Here is a 26,767-nt window from a genome sequence, read left to right on the forward strand (position 1 = left end):
TTTGTTGACAGGCAAAATTCCTGTCCCCTTTGAACATATATTTTCCCCTGGAAGCCAAAATGTCGTGACTTTCGTTTTGGTTGACCCCTACATTGCAGAGCTACCTTTTATTGTTATCATGTTTTCTCGTTATGAAGATGTATGGAATATATATTTCCCACTCGACATGAAGTAAACAACAGTGAACCAATCAATCTACCTTAAAGAAAATGGAATTCATGAACTGGATTCTCATCTTTACTTTCTATGCCAAAGCACATAGCCAATCGACGAAATAAAATGGTTTAAATTACCTTAAATTTTTTTCTAGTTTTTATAAAAATAAAAGCCGCTTAATACCCTTTAAAACATAAACTTCTTAAATGGTTTACCTTTATAGATTATTACTTGAATGGAGAGTTGTCTCATTGGCACGCGTATCACATCTTCCTATATCTATTTAATAAATAAAATACATTATCTATACAAGGGAGAGAAGAAAAAAAAAGATCGAAAAAAAACTGACATCGCCTTGGCTTAAAAATAAAAAGACAAACATACAAATAATAGTACACAAGACACAACATAGAAACTAAAGACTAAGCAACACGAACCCCACAAAAAAACTGGGGGTGATCTCATGTGCTCCGGAAGGGTAAAGCAGATCAAAAGTTGTTTTCTAAATTTAATCCATTTTGAATTTGTATTTAAATACGCTGTGGAAATTCCAATAAGAATAAAATAATTTTGTATTTCATAGATGCCGATATTAAAAAGACGTGTTTGAATAGTTTCATTATGACAATATTCAAAAAGATAGATCGTACTATGATACTAACATGACAGTGTGTTTTTATTCCTTATGTTCTAAATAAATATACAAAAAGCAAATTTTAGAAAATGTACCACCATAAGCCTAGACATATCGTGACTAGTCCAAATTATGTAGTTGGTGGCCTTTTTTAACAATGACGTTTCCCCTCTATAGGCCTAGAAATGTCATTGCAGGTCACACCTATAAACGAAATAATCTTCAAGTTTTTATTATGATGACTTTTGTCATGAACTACCAAATATTGCAGTTAATCCATCTTTTGGCATCTACAAATTTGCCACTTTTTTGTGATAGCACCAGAGTCAGATGTGTAGCGAAAATTCTTAGAATTGTTAACAAAAATTACAAAAATGTTGGTTAAAAGACTTTTTTTTAAAAACGTCTTTGTTAACCAAATTCAAGATAAATTGACAATAACGCTGATTGGAATTAGATCAGCTTCATGGATACTGCGTCTGCTAAAATTAAAATAATGTATTGATATTTTAATCAATATATAATTCAGGGCATCTTTCTGTCTGTTTTTTTTTTTTTCTCTTTCTTTCATCTGTCATTGGGAGTATTATAAAACGTGTCCTGCGAACTAAAAACGAGAATTGAATATGACGAAACGAAGTCATTGTTATCATGGTTATGACGTATTGGAATTGCATATTATATAATAAGAAACGCAGTCACCCGTCAATTTATTAACTTGAGGTCGAATTGATTGTAAATGGCTGGTTCGTTTAAAATGGTGCATTTCTAATTCTATAAATGTGCATTTGTATAATAAAAGATTTTTACCTGTCTTATTGGTTCTTTTGTCAATACCTCGATATGTGTATCAACATATGTTTATTTGTATTAAAATCATTAGAGGATGTAAAAAATTACGATTTTTAGTACATTAATACTATCTTTAGTAATATATTCATGCATCATAAATCCTTAGTGAAGCATTTTATTGTGTGATTTAAAAACATTTCGTGTTTCAGATCTAGACGTAACGGTTAGACGAGCAAGTATAGATTTTATACTAGTTTGAATCAGTATAAAACACAAGTTAAATACACTGTCAAAAGGAAGGAAGTTGGTACATGTATTAGGTCACAAACTGAAATATTGACTTCATCTGTACCGTGAAAATGTCGAGTAGGACCACTATTGATGATATTAACAAAGCACATGAAAGGATAAAGCCGTATGTTCATAAAACACCTATTTTTACAAGTTCGACTTTTAATAAATTAATTGGGAGAGAAGCATTTTTCAAATGTGAAAATTTACAAAAAACTGGATCCTTTAAAGCAAGAGGAGCACTAAATTCAGTAAGTAATTATGTTGTTATAACACAGTAACCCAATGTATTCGTACCAAGTCAGGAAAATGACAGTTGTTATCCATTCGTTTGATGTGTTTCAGCTTTTGATTTTACATTTGCTTAGGTACTTTCCGTTAAATTATCCGCGGGGTTCGGTTGCTTGTTATTTTACTTGTTGAACATATGGTAATCTAGAAACAAAGGAAATCATTTTCACTTTAAGATAAATTTTAGATTACTATAATTTTATGTGCTGATCTGCATTTAATATAATTTATATATACTATTGCTATATTAATGTTCAAAACTAACATTAATTTGTCTCTTTTGTTCCGGGTTTACAACTTGTACAGGTTGTTAACAGTTCGACCTCGCTCGGTACAGTGATTTGCATGTTTGTTGCAGTTCTATCATTGGTTTTGCAACTTCACCCTCTTTGTCTCATATAGAATACTTTGGAAATGTGGGAATTTTCATATTACAGATTTCGCTCTTGCTTGGTAGTAAACTCATTAACCGCGTTCGTTGTGAACATGTATGAAATATTTGCCACTGTACATTTGTGTACCAGCAAGCAATCAATCAATCGTACGTCAACTTCGTAAAGGCTACGTGATATTGATCACACAAAAAATGAAAAAAAATGTGAATATTTTGAAATACTGTTTACAATTTTTAACTGTTTGCTTGAGGAAATTATTGAGTGGGTTTTGAACAATAGAATTCTGACAAGAACAACTTCCTTAATATTTTAAAATAGATACAAGTTTAAATTTCCTGATTCAGTTATATTTAGAAACGATTAATTGCAAAACTATTTTTATCAAAGCATGACAAATATTTCTAACAAAACTATTATTCTGAGTGGGTTTGTATTCCAATGAAGTGATTATATTATTGAGATAAGTTTGAACTGTAATGCCGTTCTATTGTTCTGAATGTTTATTGCTTTGTTGTAAAATTTTCCATCAATACTCAAATATAGATAATGAAATATCGGCAATGCTTTGAATCCCCAGCTGCGCTCATCTGTATCAAAGCTGCTCGAAAATGCATTATGATTTCAATCATCTATTTGTTTATTCTTGCATACTAGGTACTTTACTTTCAAATGGTAAAACTATTTCATCTATTTACAAAAATCAGATGCGGATCTAGGTTTTTGAAAAGGAGTCCCCGCCCCTATAAATATTAGGCAAAGTTGGTAGTGTTCATTTTCCATATGTATAGATTCATTAGTGGGTCAGGCTCCCTGTCCCTTAAATCTGCCTCTGGTCTGGTTATTTTGATTTTCATTTAACGAGTGTGAAAGATATGAAAATGGGTTGGGAATAGTGATTCTTATTTGAAAATTGTTGAGCATGAGACATGTACATGCGACAAACGACAGAAGAATTAATTTACAAAAATGGATTAGACTTTGGTTTGTCCGTTTGAATGGTTTTACACTAGTATTTTTGGGGGGCCGTTTGCTTATAGCGATAATTTGTGTAACTTATCCATCTTCATTTGAAACTATTTAAAAAATGTATTCGTCATAAATCTGATACTTTTGAGCTTTCACTGACAAACTGTTCGGTCATAAATTGTCATTATATTGTTAAATTATTCATTATTTACTGAATCCGTTTTATTTGTAATATTTGTCCGTCAAAGTAATTTCATTTATAAGCTTTTTGTGTTGTATAAGTAACAATTAAGTGTCAAGTATATTTTCACAAAGTCAGAAATTTGTTTCAAGATAATTCTTTTTGTAAATAATATATAAAGTTACTGACAGCTTAAAATAGTTTTTAAGTTTCCTTACTTAAAGAATAATTAATCCTTTAAGTAATTTCAATTACGGCGCTATTCAGCCTATAAAACTCAAACGACATATTTTGTTATATTCTTTTGTTAATCCTTTAAGGACATTAAGCGCTTATAGTATTATTTCATTGTTATTCAGTAATCTTGTGTCTATTATGAAATCGTAACCATGTAAATTCTTGATTTGAATATATGCTTTCTGAAGTTCTTACTTCAGTGAGAGTCTGGCATTCATACTGACAACATCAGCTCAATGTGTAACATATTTGAGAACTACATATTTTCCATCCTGCATCATTAAATTGTTAACTAGTGCATTAGACTTGTGTATTATTCTACATGTGGAATTAAAGTGGGTATTCTCAGTCAAATGACGTTCATGACAAGTTCATAGTCACTGTCTATCGTTGGCATCGCCAACGTATGCAACCGGTCGTGGGTTGCAGCTCGTTATCAACCTCAAATCAGTAGCCAGTCTCCCGTTTACATTTTATAGCTTGTTGTTCAATGTGAGCCAAGGCTCCGTGTTGAAGACCGTACCTTAACCTATAATGCTTTACCTTGATAAATTGTTTCTTGGGTGGAGAGTCGTCTCATTGGCACTCATATCACATCTGCCTTTATCTATTTATTACCCGGAAATAGAAGAATCAAATATAATATACCTGTATACTACGTTCATATGTCAATTTGCCAACAAAAACTTATAGAACTAATTACAAATATGATACAATCGTGATCATGATGATTTGATAATGTTACTTGTTTGAAAATAGTCAAGCACAGGTTCATGTGTAAAATGACTGGAGACTTATCCAAAATTAAAATTACGAACTTTCCTCGGAGTTCCTTTTTTTTATAATTATTATTTTACATTTCATACTACGTTCGTGCGTCTATTTGCTAAACTGGAATCCGCTTGTATTACGTCAAACAAGTGTAGTAGTCAGCCGAGAACCAGCTTATCAATTTGCGAGCTAAAACTTTCAGAAATAATTAAAAACATGTTACAATCGTTCATGTTATTCAATATCGGAACATACATTGATGTTTTAATTCCCCTGAAACGACCAGGGAAGCTTAATGGTCTTTTTATCAATAACATTAAATGGTTCTCTAAGGAACAATATAATTCTAATATATATAGAGGCAGTCTGGGAATACTTCAATATTATGAGTATTACATTATAATAAAATATAAACTGTATCAAGCAATTCATTATGGTGGAACGTATCATATAATTCGAATCTAGAATTTTGTCTTCCTTTGATTAGAATGTAACTAGTGTGGATAGACAGATATATATACAGCAATATAAAAATAGTCAAAATATCATAAGTGTAGGCACAAGGGAGCTACCATTTTTCAGGTTGTGGGGGGGGGGGGAGCATTTATTTAGTTGTAATCTCTGATTTCTGTTAGTTTATCCTGACGTTTTATATATAAATTTTCATCCTGACGTGTTTGTTTTGTTGTTCAGCCCGTCTCTTTTCTTTTACTCTAAACTTCTGTCATGGCTGTACACTTTAAATTTCACCCTAGCCCTCCCCTGAAATAAAATGGTAATCTGACAAAGCTCACAATAGCTCAAAAATGATATGTGTTACAAATTTCAAAGAGAAAATGCAATATTGCTACATTATGCAAGATTTTCTCATAAACACATATTCTAAAACATTTTCAACTATCTTAAAATGAAAACAGCTCTCTATAGGACATTGCAGGCGTCCAAATTTAGGGCATTAAAACTTTTTGAATTACAATATCCTAACTGTTAGTAATTGATATTTTTATACCCGTAAGTATATTATGTACTACAAACACAAAACGCAATTACAGATAGACAAAATATGAACTATTTATCGGTGACCATCTTTAGAAGTTATACTTGGTGTCAATAACCGTCTCGTACAAAAGGTGAATGATCCCTTGATATACATCTCTCATTTTACACGGTCCATATAAATTATGGACTTACTTCAAAATTAATGTGCATTTAATATCTCCTCGAATATTTATATACTACTATAATTACAATGAGAAGTAATATGTCTATAAGACTTAGATTATTGTGTTCTCAATGCTTTTCAACTTTGTAATTGTTTGGCTTTTTAACTATTTTGAATTGAGCGTGACTGATGAGTCTTGCGTAGACGAAACGCGCGTCTAGCGTATTGAATTATGAGCATGGTACCTTTGATAACTGTTTACACCACGGGGTCGATGCAACTAGTTTTGGACATGTCTTCCCCGAGGGTATCACAAGCCCAGTAGTCAGCATTAGGTGTTGATGGTAATATCAATTATATGGTTATTTATTTGATTTTCCTGTTAGAACATTTTGAAATTTTCGAAAAACTAAGAATGTTCTTGTCCCAGGAAATGATTACCTTAGCCGTATTTGGCACAACTTTTTTGGAATATTTGGTTCTCAATGCTCTTCAATTTTGTACTTGTTTGGCTTTTTAACTATTTTGATCTTAGCGTCACTAATGAGTCTTGTGTAGACGGAACGCTCGGCTTGCGTATTAAATTATAATACTGGTACCTATAACTGTTATAAACATTCATTTAGTTGCATTGATGAACAAACATTATCCTTTGCATTGACATCGATATCTATATGAATAAAAAGCAATATCATTTATTATCGCCATTTTGTGCATTTTCCTTTAATCTTTTTTTGTGATAATTTTTATATCACGTTTCTCGCTTGAGATAGAAAAATTATCGCTAGAAACTAAGGAGGCCACGTGGCGTTGCTAACGGAATTGACATTGAAATTGACAACGTCGTCATACATGTCATAGGTAAAATAGCGATAAACAGATTATCATTGGTCATCTCAACTCGATTGCTTTTCTCTCTTTCGCTGTACCAGCTCAAGGGAGAAATTAATGAGTACTTTGTTCCTTCAGACTACAGTTTGTTTTGCCCTTGTAAATGGGGATACATTTAAATCCGTACAAATAAACATATAATGATTCAAAGCACAGTTTGTATCCTTTTGTTTATGGTATTTTATCACTGTGTCCACATATTTAACTAGCTATGTTTATTCATGCAATCAATATTGGTTGAAATGAACCTCGTACTTATGCAAACTATGATATTTACTTCAGTTATTGTTATATAAAGTTCAGAGTATGAATCAAAACTAATGTTAACTGTTTGTTTACAATGCCCCTATAACTGTGGGAATATAGCATTTGATCTTGTAAAGTTAAGAGTATTTCATTTAAATTAATGTGTGTTTAGTTCGCTCCAGTATTGATGGAAGTGTTAAGATTTGATACTGTGATGATACTAAGGATCATAGACAAAAATGCATGCATATTAAGATATATTTATATACTTAGTTAGAAAGTTGGTAGATTGAATAAGTGTGATAGCATCCCGCCTGAATTTGTTTTACTGCTCAATATATGTTCAATTGCAAAAGGCAAGATTTCGCCTACAGATGTATGCATTAGCTTGTACACATTTGACTTGCAAATAAATCTTCATATCTTTACTTTTTCTGTTTTTGCGATGGACAAGGATATCTATTGTATTCCCCACGGTTGCAACATATGGAGCAGGATCTGCTTACCCTTCCGGAGCAACTGAGATTATCCCCTGTTTTTGTTGGAGTTATTGTTGCTTAGTCTTTATTTTTCTATGTTGTATTTTGTGTATTCATAGTTTGTCTGTTTTTCATTTTCCATTTTAGCTATGCACATGCGTTGCCAGTTTTTTCATCTATGAGTTTAAATGTCCCTTTGGTATCTTTCGCCGCTTTTTTGTAACAAATCCAAGTACGTGTGATAAACTTGACACAAAATTTCTCTTTTTATTATATATTTTTAATATTCTACGGCATCTAGACATGTACAATGGACAATTGTTTTGCAATAAAGAATGTGCTACATTTGAATGGCCTTGATTTGAGTTCATGTTATTTTAAATACAAAATCAATTATTCGACAGCTATACTTGCAATTGATTACTGGGTAGTTTATTCTTAACACATGGATAATACCTGGGTAGAAAACTGTCTATTGATCGTATGATTATCTCAGGAATTAACGAATCACTGCTTCTTTGCAAATTTTATGTAAATTGCAGATAAAGAGGAAATCGGTCGATTGATGTTGCGTTCTTATTTTCAAAAGACACTCATATTTAGAACGATAACAAGTAGAAAATAAATCCAGAAGCTGCCGTCCGTCTTATTGATTGTTGCGTACTTATTTTCAAAAATACAGATAGATGTGCACTCTTTTTTAAGACGATAATAAGTCAAGAATAAATCCAGCAGTGTTCGCCCGTCTAGTAACTAGTAATTGATAGTTGCGTTGCTAAGTTCATGATACAAAAAGATCTGCACTCATATTCAGGACAAGAACAATCAAATTATTAATCCAGAGGCTTTCGTCGGTATGATTGCATGTTGCGTTCTCTGCACTCATATTTAGGACGATAACAAGTTAAGATTAAATCCAGAAGTTTTTGTCCGTCTTATTGATTGCTGCATTATCCAGGATTCAAATAGGTCTGCACTCATTTCAAGGAAATGAACAATTTAGGAATAAATCCAGAAGCTTTCGTCCATCTAATTTACTGTTGCGTTCTTATTTTCAAATACAAATATGTCTGCACTCATTAAGAACGAGAACAAGAAAAATATAAATACAAAAGGTTTTAATCCCTTCTAATTGATTGTTGTCTTCTTAAATTCAAGATACAAATTCAATTTTGCTCATTGTTGTTCATAGGTGTTTTTATTCTCTTTTTGTTTGTCTCTGATGAATATGTGCATATCTTTTTTTATTATTATATATGAGACAGCAACACAACGACATAAATAACTGATAAAATGAGAGCCGTGGTGTAGTGGTTAGTGCATCGGACTACTAACACAAAGATTCCTGGTTCGATTCCCGTTCGGGATGAAAATTTCAGGAACTCAATTTTCGGCTCTCCCATGACACCATTTGCGAGTATGGTCTTGAGGAAACGATGATAGTCCGTCGGAAGGGGACGATAAATGGCTGACCCGTGTTAAGAGAGAGTCATATCTCTTGCACGTTAAAGATACCCTGTAGATTTCGAAAAAGAGTAGGCTAATGCCGCTACAAGGCAGCACTCGCACCCGCAAAGTGAAAAGGGATTAATATAAGTTGCAAAACTTGTTTCCAAATCCACTATAAATAAATATGTTTAAACTAAATAACTGACAGAAATCTAGAAAGCCATCCTTCGAACGTAATAAATGAACAATTTTTGGGTCTAATAATAAAATGAACTGACTTTTCACAACATTTGAACCTGTAAAGGATAACTATTTTCCATTCAGTATTTTGTTCCTTATCATTTTTTTCACGTAAAGAGACTTCAATTTGTTTGCCAACGATGAGAAGATATTGAAATCCGTACAAATAAACATATTATGTTTAAAAGCCCCAGTTTGTAACCTTGTTAATGTTATTGTATCATTGGGTGCACATATTTACGCAGCTGAATTTGTTCAAGCAAGCAATATATGTTGAGATGGACTTTGTAATAATTGAACATTTAAATTATGACTTAAAACAGATAATGTCTACGTCACAGTACTATTGTCACATATAGTTCAAATAATGAATTTAAACTAATGCAAACTATTTGGATACTAGAAACTCTAGACTCTAGAACTGTGAGAATACAGTATTTTGAAGAGTATTTCAGTTTAAAGATGAAATTGAGAATGGAAATGGGAAATGTGTCAAACAAACAACAATTTGACCAAAGCACGCAAAGGGAAGAAACAGTCAAATGCCCATAATGGGTCCTCAACACAGTGACTAAATCCCGCACCGAAGGATATGCTTCAGACATCCCATAAACAAAAATGTGTAATTGCTCATTGAAAATGGCCGTACACCCTTAGCCAAACACATATAAATGAACTGAAATAAAACAAAATACAAGACTAGAAAAAGCGACTTAACCGGCGAGTTAAATGTGTTTTGTGAGATATCCACTCGTTCCCTTTACCTCCAGACATTGTAAATAAAATTGAGAATGGAAATGGGGAATGTGTCAAAGAGACAACAACCCGACCAAAATAAAAAACAACAGCAGAAGGTCACCAACAGGTCTTCAATGCAGCGAGAAATTCCCGCACCCGGAGGCGTCCCTCAGCTGGCCCCTAAACAAATATATACTAGTTCAGTGATAATGAACGCCATACTAATTTCCAAATTGTACACAAGAAACTAATATAAAAATAATACAAGACTAACTAAGACCAGAGGCTCCTGACTTGGGACAGGCGCAAAAATGCGGCGGGGTTAAACATGTTTGTGAGATCTCAACCCTCTCCCTATACCTCTAACCAATGTAGAAAAATAAACGCATAACAATACGCGCATTAAAATTCAGTTCAAGAGAAGTCTGAGTCTGATGTCAAAAGATGTAACCAAAGAAAATAAACAAAATGACAATAATACATAAATAACAACAGACTACTAGCAGTTAACTGACATGCCAGCTCCAGACTTTAATTAAACTGACTGAAAGATTATGATTTCATCATATGAACATCAGGCATAATCCTTCCCGTTAGGGGTTTAGTATCATACCATCATAGCATTTATGAGAAGAACATAACCCGTGTCATGCCAACAACTGTTTTTAGAATAAATGTCTTTAGTTCCGACGCAAAGACCTTATCAGTGACTCAATATTAACGCCAAAATATGCAATCTTTAATGACTTGACAACAGTATCGTAATTATATCCCTTCTTAATCAGTCTATTTAAAGGTTTTGTAAGTTTCTGAGGTGAATACTGACACCTTTGTGCTTTATAAAGAATATTTCCATAAAAAATTAGATGTGAAATACCTGAACGTATAAAAAGTCTGCATGTTGAGCTATATTTACGAATGATGTCTTTATACCGATGATAAAATTTAGTAAAAGTTTTGACTAGTTTGTGATATCGAAAACCCTGGTGTAATAATTTTTCAGTAATACCTAAATTTCTCTCGTTAAAATCTAAAACATTGTTACAAACACGAGCGAATCGTACAAGTTGAGATATATAAACACCGTAAGATGGTGACAAGGGAACGTCACCATCTAAAAACGAATAATTAACGATAGGAAATGAAAAATCATCCCTTTTATCATAAATTTTAGTATTCAGCTTTCCGTTAGTGATATAGATATCAAGATCGAGGAAAGGGCAGTGGTCATTATTAGTATAAGCTTTATTTAAAGTAAGTTCAGCAGGATAAATTTCATTAATATACATACTGAAGTCGTCATTATTGAGAGCCACAATATCATCCAAATATCTAAAAGTATTATTAAATTTGTTTATCAGATGTTGTTTTGATGGGTCTTTGCTTATTTTTGTCATAAATTGTAACTCATAACAATACAAAAAGAGGTCCGCAATAAGTGGTGCACAGTTAGTCCCCATTGGAATTCCGATAATCTGACGATATACGGAATCCCCCAAGCGAACAAAAATGTTATCTAGTAAAAATTCAAGGGCATATATAGTATCAAAGCATGTCCAATTAACATAGTTTTTTTTGTTTATTGCTACTAAAAAATGACCTAAAAGAGTTTGAACATATATATTCACATTCTGATTTTTTGAATGCCCATTTAATTAGGTGTGTGAATTTTTTCTTAATGAGAATGTGAGGCAATGTGGTATACAGGGTAGAAAAATCAAAACTTTGAACAGATTCAAAATCACCAATATGAGCATGCAATTATTGAATTAGAAAGAATAAACATACAGCAGCAGTATTGTGTTTAACTCACTCCAGTATTGATGGGAGAGTTAAAATTGAATTACTTGATGATATATTTTTAGCAATATATCATGCATAATCAGATAGTAAGAAAATAAGATACTCAGTTGGTTTTTTTGAATGAGTTGACCTTCTCCCGCTAAAGTTTGTTTTACTCAGACATATTGGAAGTTACTAATTGCTATTGAATTTAGGATAAACAAGATACGTATCATAAACAAATATTTCATGTTAACAAAAATCAATATATATATTATATTATCTACTATAATTATCATCAAATATCGTATATGTTTTAAATGTATTTTTCAATCATAGTTATCCAATGGAAGTAATATTGAATATCAATATTACTTCCATGAGTTGTCTATGAAAAATTGGAATAAGATTTTTTAAGTTTATAATCCAAACAGTAGGATTATAACAAAATAAATAACTTTAACTTTTTAATGTGTTACATTTAAATGAATCTGATTTGATTTAATGTTATGTACTACAAAATCAATTATTCGACGGATAACTTGCAAGTCGACCTTGGGTAGTTAATTTTTTACATGGATAAAACATGGGTAGAAATCTGTCTATCGATCGCCTGTTCGTCTCAGCAATTTGACACATTGTTAATTCATTGCAAGAAGTTGTTAATATTAGGTAAACTGCAGCTAAAAGTGGAACTTTTGTTTGATTGATTGATTGATGCGTATTGAAATTGAAGTCAGCATCCATGTTTAGGACGAGAACAAATAAAGAATAAATCCAGGCGCGTTTGACACTATGTTTACAATTGTTCCGAACCTTTAGATGGGGCAAATTGATTTTAAACAAATGAATTATACACCAAAAAGCCTGTCATTTATATGTATAGAGGATACGATGGAAATCAATGGATTACGGACAAGATCGAAAATATGATAGATTCTTAAGAACTCAAATTTCAACTTACTGTGTTAGCTAAATCTTTGTTTCTGAAATATTACGTATGTCGGTGTATGCGAAGTACAATATAAAAGCTTGATCTAGGTTAATCTCTTTATTTAATGCATCAAAAACGAAGAGGAAACATTCAGTATGACATTTACCAAGCTCTCGGGTTGAATGTCAAAACTATCAATATCAAACTGCAGTATGACATTATCATAGTTTTAACTTATGATGGGTTTTTTTTAATTTTATCTTTATTTCTTTATAAATAAGTTGAGACATCGTTTCGAAATCTTTTAGGTTTTTTTTTCGGTTTTGGACATTAAAAAATATAAGGTATCAAAGTATTAGTTCAGGAGTCCCAGAGAGAAAAATCCGCAGGACAATCGTTTTCAATATAATAAAATGCGACTTTCACACGTTTAGCAAGCTATAAAACTAGTTTTATTAAATCATTTGTTACATGAGAAAAGTCTGTACCAAGCCAGGAATCTGAAAATTATTGTCCATTCGTTTGATGTGTTTGAGACTTTGATTTTGTAGTTCGATTATGGACTTTCCGTTTTAATTTTTCATCGGAGTTTATAGTATAGTGGCTTAGCCCCATTTTCTCTCTTTTGTTGTGTTATTTAATTTGTTTACTAAATTTTTCAAGAGGAATATAAGAGTAAATGTGCAGCAATTCAAAACCAACAAATAAAATTATAGGTAGTGAAATTGAAAGGACAATGGTATTAGAGAGTAAAATTCATAAGACATGCGTGTGATATCAAGGGGCATTGTTGTTTCAATTATTTTTATTCATTTAGTCGTCACTTTGCGAAAAGAAACCACAGACTTCTTATACTTGTCCTTGCATGCTTACACACTTATTTTAAATCAAACAGGATGCAAGTATTTAGATATCCTGCATTTTACAAATATTTTAGTTTTAACGTTCTTGTTTAATCCTTATAGTGTGTATTTACAATTATGCATACATATGCATCCAAACCAGTATAAGTTTGTTTGTATTTGTATGCGTCTCTTTTCAATAAATGTTGATATAACCTGATCATTGAAAGTTTAAGTCAAAGGTGAATCTTTGAATATCATTGTCAATGAATGTAAATGAAATGTAAACCAAAACCTGCTTTTGTCAATTACGTATCATAAAATTTGCGAATGTCTTCTTATGCATAATCTTGTATAAAGACGTGAAATAAATACAAAACTAAAACTGCCGCAGTTATCTTTAAATCTTTAATGAAAAACCGCTTAACTGTGTACATGTATCATATTATTTATAAACGTAACTGTACTTACGTGACTTAGTAAAACGGAAATTAACAAGTTGTTCATTTTCATACCCAACGCATGTACTTGTTTGATAAATTATAAAACATGTATTTCAAGATTTAAAGGATGTTATAATTGATTATAACAGTGGTTGGTGTTGAAACTTATTTTGTGAGGAAAGCATGTGTACAATTTATGAATCTGAAGGTTGGGTGGAAAGGGAAAATGGGAGTCTGATATTGACCCCTTGTCGAACAAAACGTGAATTTATATCAAAGAATAATTGAAATACCGAACTCAAAGTCAAATTCAAAAAGGGAAAGTCCATAGCAAATATCAAAAGTTATCAATCAACAGAACAGGTAAAAAACAACAGCCATTTTTCTCACTCGACACAAACACTTTTGTCGGGAAATGGTTATCTAAAGGTAACTGGTTTTATAGCCAGATAAAACTCTCATTAGAAAGCTTTTAAGATAGAAAAAATATAAATAAATTGTAACAGTGCACTTTGTACAAAATGTAATGAGGAGTTATGCGTTACAGTTAAAAACAAGGAAAAACATATTTCCCTCAAGCATGCAATGACGTATTCAGGCGGGCGCATCTCTTTATTACGATTGGTAGAAATGTACCCAAAACAAATATGTATTTCACGTTATTTATCGGCGGTACAAATGTATATCTTCAATCATCGGGAGGAATCCTATATTTCAATATCCTGGATCAGCCTCTGACTAATGAGTTGTGCTTTGTACCTGTATAAATAAAATGTTCGAAAATATTTAAATTCGTCAGCAACCCAAAAAGTCAAGAGACATTACGATTTCAACATATAGTCATCAACAATAGGTATCTACAATTTACAGCCATAGAGCTTTTTTTTGGGGTGGTAAATTATGCCGAACGTGTTTGCATATTCTTACATCCCATCAAATGAATGCAACACCTTTACAAGTTTTGCTGCCATGAAAATGTCATCAGGTTGCGAAACTTCTGGCGATTCAGTATAACAATAAAATGTGTGAATTCATAAATGTTAAAACAATCAAAATAATGGTGGTGAGAGTATTAAATAAAAAAAGAAGAAAAATAAAAAGACACATTCAAACACTAAGTTTGTTTAAAATGAGCTTCTTTTTTTTTTGGGGGGGAGGGGGGGGGTATGAAATCTTAGATCAACTTAATTACCTAAATAAATATTTTCTCTCAAATTGAAAAAAATATACATTTATGACGTTAAACAGTCGAACTAACAAAGACATTAAAATGAAAGATGTATTCATATTTCAGATTTTGAGGTTGAAGGAAGCAGATCCAAATTTAAAGGGAGTGGTAAGTAATGTTCAATTTCGGTTTTATGATAAATGAACTCACCTTAGATACCAAGATGAAATTTGGCATTGATTGGCCAAGTGGTTCGAGCCCACGATAGCCACTTCAACACTATAAGAAATATTTGTTTACAAGCTGATTTGCCAGCTGTCTTTTTATTTAACAAAACAACACCGATTTATATATATTGCACGTTCATTTAGAATATACCAAAACACCCAAATCCATATCAGAAACAACATGTTAAGTCTTTTCGGAATAAAACTGTTTCGGATAAAACGCAATTAACTTTTAAATTATTATTATGATATTTTAACAATAGTATCTTCTATTTGTCACCGATGCCTTTTATACTCACAACAAAATGTAATAGGGTGTTTTATTCATTTAAATTGTTTTGATTGCTTTCCCTGATTAAAGTTATATCAAATTGATATCCGGAGTCAGGGTTTGACTGCTACGAAACTAGTTTACCTTCAAAATATGTGAATATAATCCAGGTACCTTCGATGATTATTTACACCACTGGGTCGATGCCACTGCTGGTGGACGTTTCGTCGCCGAGGGTATCATCATCCCAGTAGTCATCATTTCGGTGTTGACATGAATATCAATAATGTGGTCCTTTTTTGTAAATTTCCTGTTTACATAACTTTGAATTTTTCGGATTTTGTTATCCCAGGCATAGATAACCTTAGCTGTATTTGGCACAACTTTTGCGAATTTTGGATCCTCAATGCTCTTCAACGATGTACTTGTTTGGCTTTATAAATATTTTGTTATGAGCGTCACTGATGAGACTTATGTAGACAATACGCGCGTATGGCGTACTAAATTATAACCCCGGTACCTTTGATAATTATATACAAATTCATTTTTTTAGGTTTACCGTTAAAAGATAAATATTTGGTTATCAGTATTATTTGTTTTGGACCCATGTCATTTTGTTCTCAACTTTTAGGTCTTTTGGTTATCTTATAATTTCGATTAATTACTATAGGTAACTCACAGCAGTGGTAACCATGGTCAAGCTACAGCTTGGGCTTCCCGTATGTCAGGTGTCGAATGCTCGGTTGTCATTCCAAGAACAGCGCCTAAGGTCAAAGCTGCGGCTATTAAAGGTTATGGAGCAGATTTAATATTTTGTGAACCTAACCCAACTGCAAGGTAACTTTAAATAGATAGTAGTATAACACATGGTCATGTGATATGATTGTCAATGAGACAAATATTAACCAGACACCAATTGACGTAAATGTTAGAAACTATAAGTAACCGTATAACCTTCGAACGTTTTTGATTATTTTTTTAGGCCATTTCGTCTCTGATGCCTACAAATGTATTTGCATTCCAAATCTGTTTATCTCCAGCCTCCCTTATGAAAGGTTTTTCTTGAATCATTGTGTCATGTGCAGTGCCTTAAATATCCCGTTGTTGTATATATAATCGGTTCAATGATTGATAGTTTTAACATGACGTTAGCATAATACTTGTTGTTTGTCTTTGACACTATGAGGAGCAGATAAATATCAAATCAGATGAAGTGAAACATATATATGTAGGACTCTAAAGTGCGATGGTACTCTAAAGTGCGATGGTAACGCTGAAGTGCGATGGTCTACGCTAAAGTACGATGGCGTCTCACGCTAAAGTGCGATGGTTGTTTGTTCGCTAAAGTACGATGGTGCGTCACGCCAAAGTGCAATGGTCCAAAGGGTAGGATTCGAAGTAATTAAACATCGAGGTTAAAAAAGTCTTTTTGCAAAAGCTATTATGCTAAGGTATAACATATGTGATATGCTTTACAATTCACCGGTAGACTGAAGTAATTGTTTCTAAAGTCCGACCAAGAAATAATTGCTATAAATGTAGTATAAATATTAAAATTATTATAAATCATGTAAAATATTTTTTTAACAATTCGGAGCGTATTAAATTTTTGGATAATTGGTGTAGAATGCCGTTCATACTAATGTTACAACCTCTCTTACATTTGTCATTGAAAATAAAAAAATACGAAATTCGTTCATTGTCGGGATATGCAACATTTATTTGTATAAGTTTTAATCTAAATGCGAGAGAAATGCAATGTTCGCCGATCTTTTTCCTTTTTCGTAGCGAGTACAAATACATGTTTTATTTTCCTACAGTGCACAGTACGAAGTAATGTTTTAGCAGACAATTTATAGTTCACGCATGCAAACATGTATCTCTATTTTAGTCTACCGACGTTACTTTTCATTCAAATTTACGGCATTTTAATGGGGATTACAATATCTGCCACATAAACAATGATTCGAATGTATCCGTTTGCTTCAAATAGAAGCAGGATAAGTATGCGTATACTATTTGGTATCTATATAGTAAAATGGTCGACTGTAGGATACAAGTCCTTCTTCCAGCACTCGAAAAAAATATTGTGATTCAGCCGACAAAGAACGGTTAAATTAAATAAATTAATCGTAAGTCATGGACATTTGGTGTAACAATTGTTAATCAAATATTCCTAATCTATCTTCCGGCATGTTCATTTTTGGTTTGTATTTTAACGACTGTAAACGTCATTATCGAACTACGTTTCTAATACTATATTTTCGCGGACCATCGGACTTTAGCATATTGAAGAATCGCACTTTAGCGTAGACCATCGCACTTTAGCGTGACCGTCGTACTTTAGCGTCCCCATCGCACTTTAGAGTGCTACATATATACATCATTTTTCAGTCTTTATTAGTGTAAATGATATTTGTGTCCCCTTAGAAGGCTGAGCTTGGCTATAGTATAATACAACTTTATTAATGGCGAGGAGAAAAGACAAAACCCCAAAAGACACATCATTATAGTTATAGAACTTTCATTTTTTTAAATAGATTTGAACACCGTTATATACTCTTTCCAGTAGAATCAAATGTTTTCAAGGTAGTTGTACATACATTGTGAATCATAATTCAATCCAAGTTTTACACTTGTTATGCTTTTCAACCGAATCATCTATATCCTTTATTTATTTTTGTTCATTTATAATAGGATATTAGTTGTATCGCTATTGTCATTATCGTTTACCTCTTTTTTTTTACTAGAAAAGAAACCTGCGACAAGATTGCTGCAGAGAAGGGCTATGCAATTGTTCATTCGGCAGACCATTACGACGTTATCGCTGGACAGGTAAATAAGAAGGAAAAAGGATATGTATTATTCATCCATGACTAAAAAAAAATACAATGCACAGGAATTCACATTTGTTGCTGTTCTTCATATCACAGTGAGACCTACAACACAGAGCAAACAAAGTTCCCCACAATGCAGGTCTAAGACGGAACTTATCTTTTAAACATAAAAGTACACTCCATCACAACCACGACGACGACGACGACTTTATTACATACCAGCAAGTCATGTACATTGAAACCTTGATTTCAGAAACTGTGATGTTCTTTGTTTAGATTAATACTTGGTTATCTGCATATGTCATATATGTGTACCTGTATTTTACTTTTATATTGTACTGTCATTACGGATTTTGATTGGGTTCGTGTTGCTCATGTTTTAGCTTTCTATGTTGTGTTTGAAAACTGTAGTTTGCCTTTTTTCGAGTGTTTTTGTTGGTTATTTGTAAATGCATTTTATTTTCTGTAATATGTTTATATCTTGGTCTATGTCAGTTTATTTTCGGTTTATTTAAAAGTCCCTTTGCTATCTATTGCCTCTGTTTTATTACAGGTATTGTAATGAACTGCTTTGTTCTTCGTGTGCATATGTCGGGGAAAAGGTCGAAATCAAAAAGGATAAGATTGATGTATAAAACGACCCTTCAAATATTGTCATACGCCTATCTCAAATTTGGAACCACATCAGTTATTGTGTTTTGTCAATTGCCAATGTTTTTGATAATTGAAGAATTTTTATGTGAAAAATTAGTTCCATATTTTTTGAATTTACATTGAATCTGATCTAAACAAAATCGAAAATTTTATTTATATTCAGGGCACCATGGCAGTGGAGCTTTTGGAAGAAGTACCAGATTTAGATGCAATACTTGTATCGGCTAGTGGAGGCGGCATGATATCTGGTATATCTATTGCTGCTAAAGCTATTAACAAAAATATAAAAGGTAATTGTTTTATATATATTTTTACATACAAGTGTGTCTTGTTTAAGGCAGAGTATCATATGGTTACATTTTGATACATTGATACAATCCTTACAATTGATTTATTCTACAAGTTGTCAGATGGTCAAAAACTGCATTATATTTTCTGTAATATTTTTATATCTTGTTGACTTTACTTTGAACCTGTTTAAAATCACTGACTATGCGATATGGCTTTTCTCATTAATGAAGACCGTATGGTGACCCACAATTTTAAATGTCTATTGCATTTGATCTTTTGTGGTGAGTTTTCTCATTTCGAATCATACCACACCTTTTTATTTTCACATTCGATTAAACTTCTATTTCTTGAAAAGTATTATACGTTTCATTTTTCCTCGCCTATGAGGTATCTCATTTCATATGATATTCTTCAGATAAATTTTCCTTCAATGGGGGTCAAGTAAACTCCAAATTTAAAAAAATACTCTATAATTTAATTCACCCAACAACGATTTCAATTGAGTTTAGCCTCCAAATTGTGAACTTTCTATTTCCATGTAGCAACATTCCAGCAACGCATGCATACGGATTATATATCTTTCAATTGATATGATATTCCCGGGCTTGTTTTTCCTACCATGATTTCTCTGATAGAGAGTTGTTGCTCACAAGGACGTTATTACAACAAATTTCATATGGTGAAGTTGAAATAATCCCTTAGTAAATTTTACGGACGCCATCACGAGTTGGTTGACCGTTATGGAATACCCGTTTCGGATATGTTACTGATGGCGTAACTACAAACCCGTTCCCTTTGTACGAATGTGACCTACACGAAGGGTGTTACATGTAGCTTAGAATCTGCTTACCCGTCCAGAGCACCTGAGATCACACCAGTTTTTGGTGAGGTGCGTGTGACTCAGTCTTTAGTTTTCTATGTTGTGTCTTGTGTAGTATTATTTTTTTTTATTGTCTTTTTCTTTTTAGGCATGGGATTGTGAGTTAATTTTTGATCTGTGAGATTGAATGTCAATCTAATATTTTTCGCCCTTCTTTTATGTTACGATATCTCTGTGTATTTGTTATTATGGCTGTAGCCTTAATTTTCACCTCTGTCGTTTTTGGCTGACTCTAAGTACCAGAGATATGTGCTTTCGAAACGCATGACAAATGGCACTTGTATAGCGATAGTATCCTTGTAAAAGCGTCTGGTGTCAAGTATGATTTCCACTATTTGTATATGTTATCTCTTAATTTATGAGTCTATACGTGGCTTCGGAATACCACTTTACCATTTGATAAAACCAAATAGAAACTGGAACTGAAAAGCAATGCATATTTGATAATTGATATTGAAACCATTGATTTTCTTTGTACTAATTATGTCATCAATGACTAATGGTTCATTTCCACCTGTGCAGATAAGAGTGCAACATAAATACAATGCATTTAGCAGTTTTTGTGTTTGATATAATATCTCAACATAGCATTGTTGTTTTCTTTTCAGTGTTTATGGTAGAACCTGAAGGTAAAATGGCTGAAAAATGCATGCGATCAGGTAATTGAATTGTGAGATAAAGATAATATACATAGTAGAAAAATAAAATAATCTTTAAACTAGCTTTAGAAACAGAAAGAAAAAAGAAAAACGAGGCCCATTGAGTATATTCAACAATTTATTTAAGCATAGTAAAGTATGTATGCTTATTTAAAATACTGCGAAACATATTTTTACGATTTTTCTACCGATCAATCAATTATACTTTAATTACAGTAATATGAATATAAAATGAAATGCATACTATATCTTTTTTGTGCAAATCTTTTTATGTTCAGATTAATTCAAACATCGCTCTACACATAATAGGCGAAAGAAACCAATACCTGGTATGGTCTTCTGGCTTTTCTTTAAAAAAAACTTTGATAAGATTCCACATCCTGAAAAACAAACAGTGTGTTCATCAAGACATATTTCAATTGTGAAACCTTTTCTGTTTTTACTGATTTTCTTCATTAAAAAAGACTTTGCCAAATGTTTTGTGTTATTTATTGATATAAAACATGCCAATCTCGAAACTGTATATTTGTAAAACATCAATTTTAGTTACTTATCTGATTAAATCAAATAATTGAATTGTAGGTGAAAGATTGTGGCCAAACCCTCCAAAATTTTTGGATACGATAGCAGACGGTATTATTTTACAGCAGTTAGGCCATCTAACTTTTCCAATTATTTGTGATCTAGTAGAAAAAGATGTCTTTACTGTTGTAAGTATATAATAACATGAAAAACACATTTTGTTTTTAAAAAGGTGTAACAAAAATGTCGAGATCAAAGGTAAATTCAATAAGAGCAAGTCAAGGAAAACTGACAAATATCAAATGTTATCACCCTACGGAACCAGTGAATAACAACTGCTATATTCCAACTTTGCTCAGGGCTTTTCAAAAATGAATGGTGGATAAATTCAAATTTTATAGACAGCTAAAGCTACTGCTTGTATGCAAGTCGATATAGTTTTGTTATATTGACAAAATTGGGTGATGCTTTGATTGTATATGATTTATGTATTGATTCGGTTTAAGGTAGTATTTGTTCCGATGATCTTAATGTGGCATATAGAATAAGACGTATAACCTGATTTGTTATTTCATAATCAACTCATTGGATGAGAAATGTGGAGCAGGATTTGTTATTTCATAAGCAACTTATCGGATGTGAAATGTTGAGCAGGATTTGTTTGACAAGGAGCTTTTTTCTATGGTGTGTTTTGTATACTATTGTTTATCTTTCGGTCGTTGTTTGGTGGTTTTTGTTTGTTTGCTATTGCATTGTTAATTGGCTTTTGACTTATAAATGTAAAAAATCTTCTTTATTTAATTCCGAATTTAAACAGTCCAGACATCAACGGGCACTTCTCTTATGAATACATTGTTGTGTTGACAAGTTGGCGTTATGCGAATTCAAATCATTGACAGTATCTACAATTTGCAGGCATACGAAACTTTATTGTACTTCAGTATAGTTATATTCTATTAATATATTTAAGTTAGTTAGCTTTATATTTTTGATAATTTTGGCTATGATTGGTTTTTTTTTTACTTAAAAGTTTTTAAAGTATTATTATATAACCACATACTTAACTACTAATAGATTACGAGCACGCAAACTTTTTTCAGAACAATGAAGATATGATAAAAGGGATGAAGTTTGCATTTCAACATATGAAGGTATATGTTTTATTTATGGTATAGTAAAATTTGATATTTTTTATATCATAGATTCCATAAAGCTGTTGGGAATTTACCATAATTATTATTTAGGGGATTTGCCGTTATCATAAGACATGATCATGAGAACTAATGAATATAGCTCTTATGAATGATTATCGGTAATGTTTCGACCATAGTGCCGATCAAATCATACATTTTGTAGTTCAGTGTTAATACCTTTTTAACACATATTGTTAGTTCGATAAACTTCGATGCATATATTCAATTATGTTCGTATAAAAATGATATTCAATACCAATATTGCTTTAGTTATATTCGGCATTTGGAGTAACACAAAATTGGTTGTTCAGTGTTAGAGTGACATGTCTGCGTTACCGTGTGTGCTACATTTTTTGCAAGATTAAAAATCCGAGCTGGCAGGTTAATCAATTAAGATAATGAAATGTAATATTTTATTTAAGTAATAATCGTTCTAATAATCAATTTTACTTATGAGTTGTTTTTATGTTACATTATCTACATGCTTGTGTACGTATCCTGTATTTTTTTTAAGCAAGGGATAACTATAGAGTATGATGTTCTTTATGATAAATTCAACGGATTATGAATGCATTAGATAAATTCATAGTGGAGAAACTAAAATTATATATCTTTTTTTAATTTTAGTTGGTTATAGAAGCCGCTTCTGGAGCGACAATTGCTGCTGCCATGTCAGAAAAGTTAATGCAAATGGATCCTAGTATAAAGAAAATTGGCATTATTATATGTGGAGGAAATGTAGACATAGATAAACTACCATGGTACTCACAGAAGGAACCACAGGGATAACATGCCTTAAAATATTATTAGTTTATTTTGTATAACTAAGGACTGTATGCAATAGTATAAATATGCTTAATATACATCTAAATTACATTGCTGTCTGCAACATGTGAACAAAAAATGTCGTGTAACATCATTGCTTTTATTGAAATATTGGCACAAGACAAACCTGTTGACCATAGATAAATAATGAGCACGACCGGTTTAAATATTATATTTCATAAATCTGGTTTAACATGTTAAACTTCGTAGAAGCTTATCTAATATTAGTTGGGCAAAGTAATATTTAATTCCGCCAATATCATCTTGACACATATGAATTAGCATGTAACTCACAGAATGAATCACGTGGATAGGATGATCTGAGATACTAGTAGCTTGTTTAAAAAGCTTCGGTTTTTTTATATTTTTTTATGAAATTACACACCTATATAACATACTAGTTTGCAAATAACACACCTTACATTTAAACATGCAAACATTAAATATATCCGTATGTCTAAATGTTTTAACAGTTGGTAGTATTCTCTGTGAGCTATACTTGTAATACGTACATACTTAATACGTGTTTTCTGTTAACATTGCTACAATCATGTAACTTTGTAAACGATATTTACTAGTTATCTTTTTTTTTTAACTCTTCCCAGTTTAGAGCAACTAAAGTTCTGCATTTCATAATAATTGCTTTCGCACTTGGCACGAAGGGAATTGTTGGTTTTTCAAATCTTTGATTTCATTGTCATACGTCGTTTTCTTTCAAAATTGAATCCTCTAATATTCGATATTCTGTATCCATCAATAACGTGAACATTCTGATCAAAATTTGTATACCAGTTTTAATGTCTGTCACAGCATCCTTGATCTGATTCCATTAAAGCGGGTGTAAAATTGATAGTTGTTATACCTTAACCTAGATACATAATGAAAGTGGAACAATTGGGAAACTGGTGAATTGCCACCTGATCTTGATTTTTAATGCTATTTTACATAGCTTGGTATTTATTTTTGAACTGATATTTACAGGTCACAATCAATGACCAAAACATTTCCTAAACATTCTTGTATACGATAAATAATGTGTACCACCTGTTAATTGGTTTATCTAAATGAAATATGAATATGAATTTACTGTTTGAATTTTGGTTCTTGTAAAGGCTTTTCTGGATTCCTTAGTTGTGGCGTTTGGTAACTCCAAGTGCCCTCACTGCTTAAGTAAAAGTCCTTTTCTAGAATCAACAGAGAACACTAATCACCTAGTACTTGCTGTCACTAGCCAGGTGAGTGATTCGCCAACTTATTTTGTTTATTTCTTGTTGTGATATCGCATATACCTATTCAAATTCTTATATCTCTGCTACTCAATTATTATTTATATCTTTGACTGTGATATCGTCTTAGCGATAAACCATGATTTCGTTAAATTTTTATTGGTTATATAATTTTGTGATATAAGCGAAACCGGTGTTTAATGTCTTGTTTACTTATTAGATGTGTTTATCAATGCATAATACTGTGAGATTAAAGAAGGAAAGAGGAAAATACTATTACGGTTTTCTTTTTTTTTTGTTAACGTGGTATATTTGTGTTAAGGAGATAACTCTTATTCCAGCAGCACCTGCATACGGGGTATATATCTCCCAATTGATACGATATTCCCGTGCTTGCATTTCCTATCATGATTTTCTTGATAGAGGGTTACTGCTCACAAGGAAGCTATTAAACCAAGAGTTCCAAATGGTGAAGTTGAAATCATCCCTTCGTAAATTTTACGGACGCCATCACGAGTTGGTTGACCGTTATGGAATAACCGTTTAACAAATGATATCGGATATGTTCCTTACGTCGTAGCTACAATCCCCTTCCCTTTCATGAATTTGACCTACCGAATTAGACTATTTACCGGATTTGTAATCACATAAGCAACACGACGGGTGCCGCATGTGGAGCAGGATCTGCTTACCCTTCCGGAGCACCTGAGATCACCCCTAGTTTTTGGTGGGGTTCGTGTTGTTTATTCTTTAGTTTTCTATGTTGTGTCATTTGTACTATTGTTTTTCTGTTTGTCTTTTTCATTTTTAGCCATGGCGTTGTCAGTTTGTTTTAGATTTACGAGTTTGACTGTCCCTTTGGTGTCTTTCGTCCCTCTTTTATATTTGGTCAATATATTTTTTATTTGTAAGCATTCATTGAAAACCGATTTAAGGTATTCCTGTTTATCATAAGCTTAGAATTCATTCATGAAAATGGTTAGCATAAACGTTCTAATGATTTGTAAGAGTAGTGTCCCTTATCTAAGGATACGTTCTAAAAAAGGAAGTTTTATGTATTAACATTTTGTTACGTTATATGTAACTTATCTTTTAGTTTTGATTTATATTTATTCCATACATTGTAGACGATTTAATAATAAATGCCGAATAATAGTATTAGATGGCACCAATTTGTGAGCCTTAACTTTAGAAAAAAAAAGTGAAAACTTGCTTTATTGAATAACCGTATATTGTACAATCGTTTTGAATGAGGTACTTGCCTGCTGATACTTTTGGAATCAAATTGACAGTACAGAACGTCACATTTGATATCATCTAATACTATTATGATGGTTGATAGCGTTAGATTACAATGCTTATAATACTGTAGTGATCAAATAGATATCCGGTGATTAAATATTATTTGTGATGTTGATTTTTTTACTTAGTTTTATGCTGAAATTTAATAATAAAGAATACATTTACCGTTGTTATGATTGTGTTTTAGTTTAACGGAAAGTGATCAAAAGCTATAAGTTGAAGAAAAAATATCAATACCATGGCCAAAAAAGGATGACGGAGAAACTAAAACATACATTTACACACACTACATAGAAATTTAAAGATTAAGCAAAAGAACACCTAACAGATGGAATGTGTATGACCTTTTTTGTTCCGAATGTAAAAGTGAACGGCAAGATCTTTAGAGCTTCTGTCTAATGAATCTAATATGGTTATGAATAATGCAACAGTTGCATATGAAAACAGCATTTTAAATTTTACCTAATTGGGCTATAAGTATTATTCTGATACGTTTTTTAAAAAAAATACATTAAAAATACACAAACGCAACTACAGCAACTACTGCAACAAACTTTACACAAACAAAATGATAAAATACAGGATAAACATGAATAAAACAAATTACAAGGTAGAAATAACTTACTGATAATGACAATTTCATGACTTCTTTACGTTGGGTCACAATTTTAACCGGAATGACATCGACACATACAACCTTTTAATTGTTGATCCATTCATATTTTTACATGGTCAAAATTAGTTTTTAAAGATGTGCTTTTCGAATTATAGCTATCAGTGTTCATCTGTATT

The 26,767-nt window shown here is 32.0% G+C and overlaps 1 protein-coding gene across 1 annotated transcript; it reads left to right on the top strand.

The window, feature by feature from the left end:
* The first annotated feature begins 1,762 nt into the window (after positions 1–1,762).
* Positions 1,763–26,144, top strand: LOC134680783 (probable serine racemase). The gene is made up of 9 exons (XM_063540015.1): positions 1,763–2,124; positions 15,215–15,256; positions 16,257–16,423; positions 18,337–18,421; positions 19,241–19,367; positions 20,857–20,907; positions 21,490–21,617; positions 22,530–22,580; positions 23,250–26,144. Exons 1-9 carry the CDS (start codon positions 1,942–1,944, stop codon positions 23,409–23,411), a joined length of 996 nt encoding a protein of 331 aa, XP_063396085.1. The 5' UTR covers positions 1,763–1,941; the 3' UTR covers positions 23,412–26,144.
* The last annotated feature ends 623 nt before the right edge of the window (positions 26,145–26,767 follow it).

This window comes from Mytilus trossulus, chromosome 8 (assembly GCF_036588685.1).
Source record: "Mytilus trossulus isolate FHL-02 chromosome 8, PNRI_Mtr1.1.1.hap1, whole genome shotgun sequence".
Taxonomy (NCBI): Eukaryota; Metazoa; Mollusca; class Bivalvia; order Mytilida; family Mytilidae; genus Mytilus; species Mytilus trossulus.

Excerpts from the sequence above, each read along its gene's own strand:
- LOC134680783 (XM_063540015.1), top strand. The coding sequence starts at position 1,942 with ATGTCGAGTAGGACCACTATTGATGATATTAACAAAGCACATGAAAGG. Across the intron at positions 2,125-15,214 it reads CAAGAGGAGCACTAAATTCA|ATTTTGAGGTTGAAGGAAGC; the intron begins GTAAGTAATTAT and ends TTCATATTTCAG. Across the intron at positions 19,368-20,856 it reads TATTAACAAAAATATAAAAG|TGTTTATGGTAGAACCTGAA; the intron begins GTAATTGTTTTA and ends TTTTCTTTTCAG.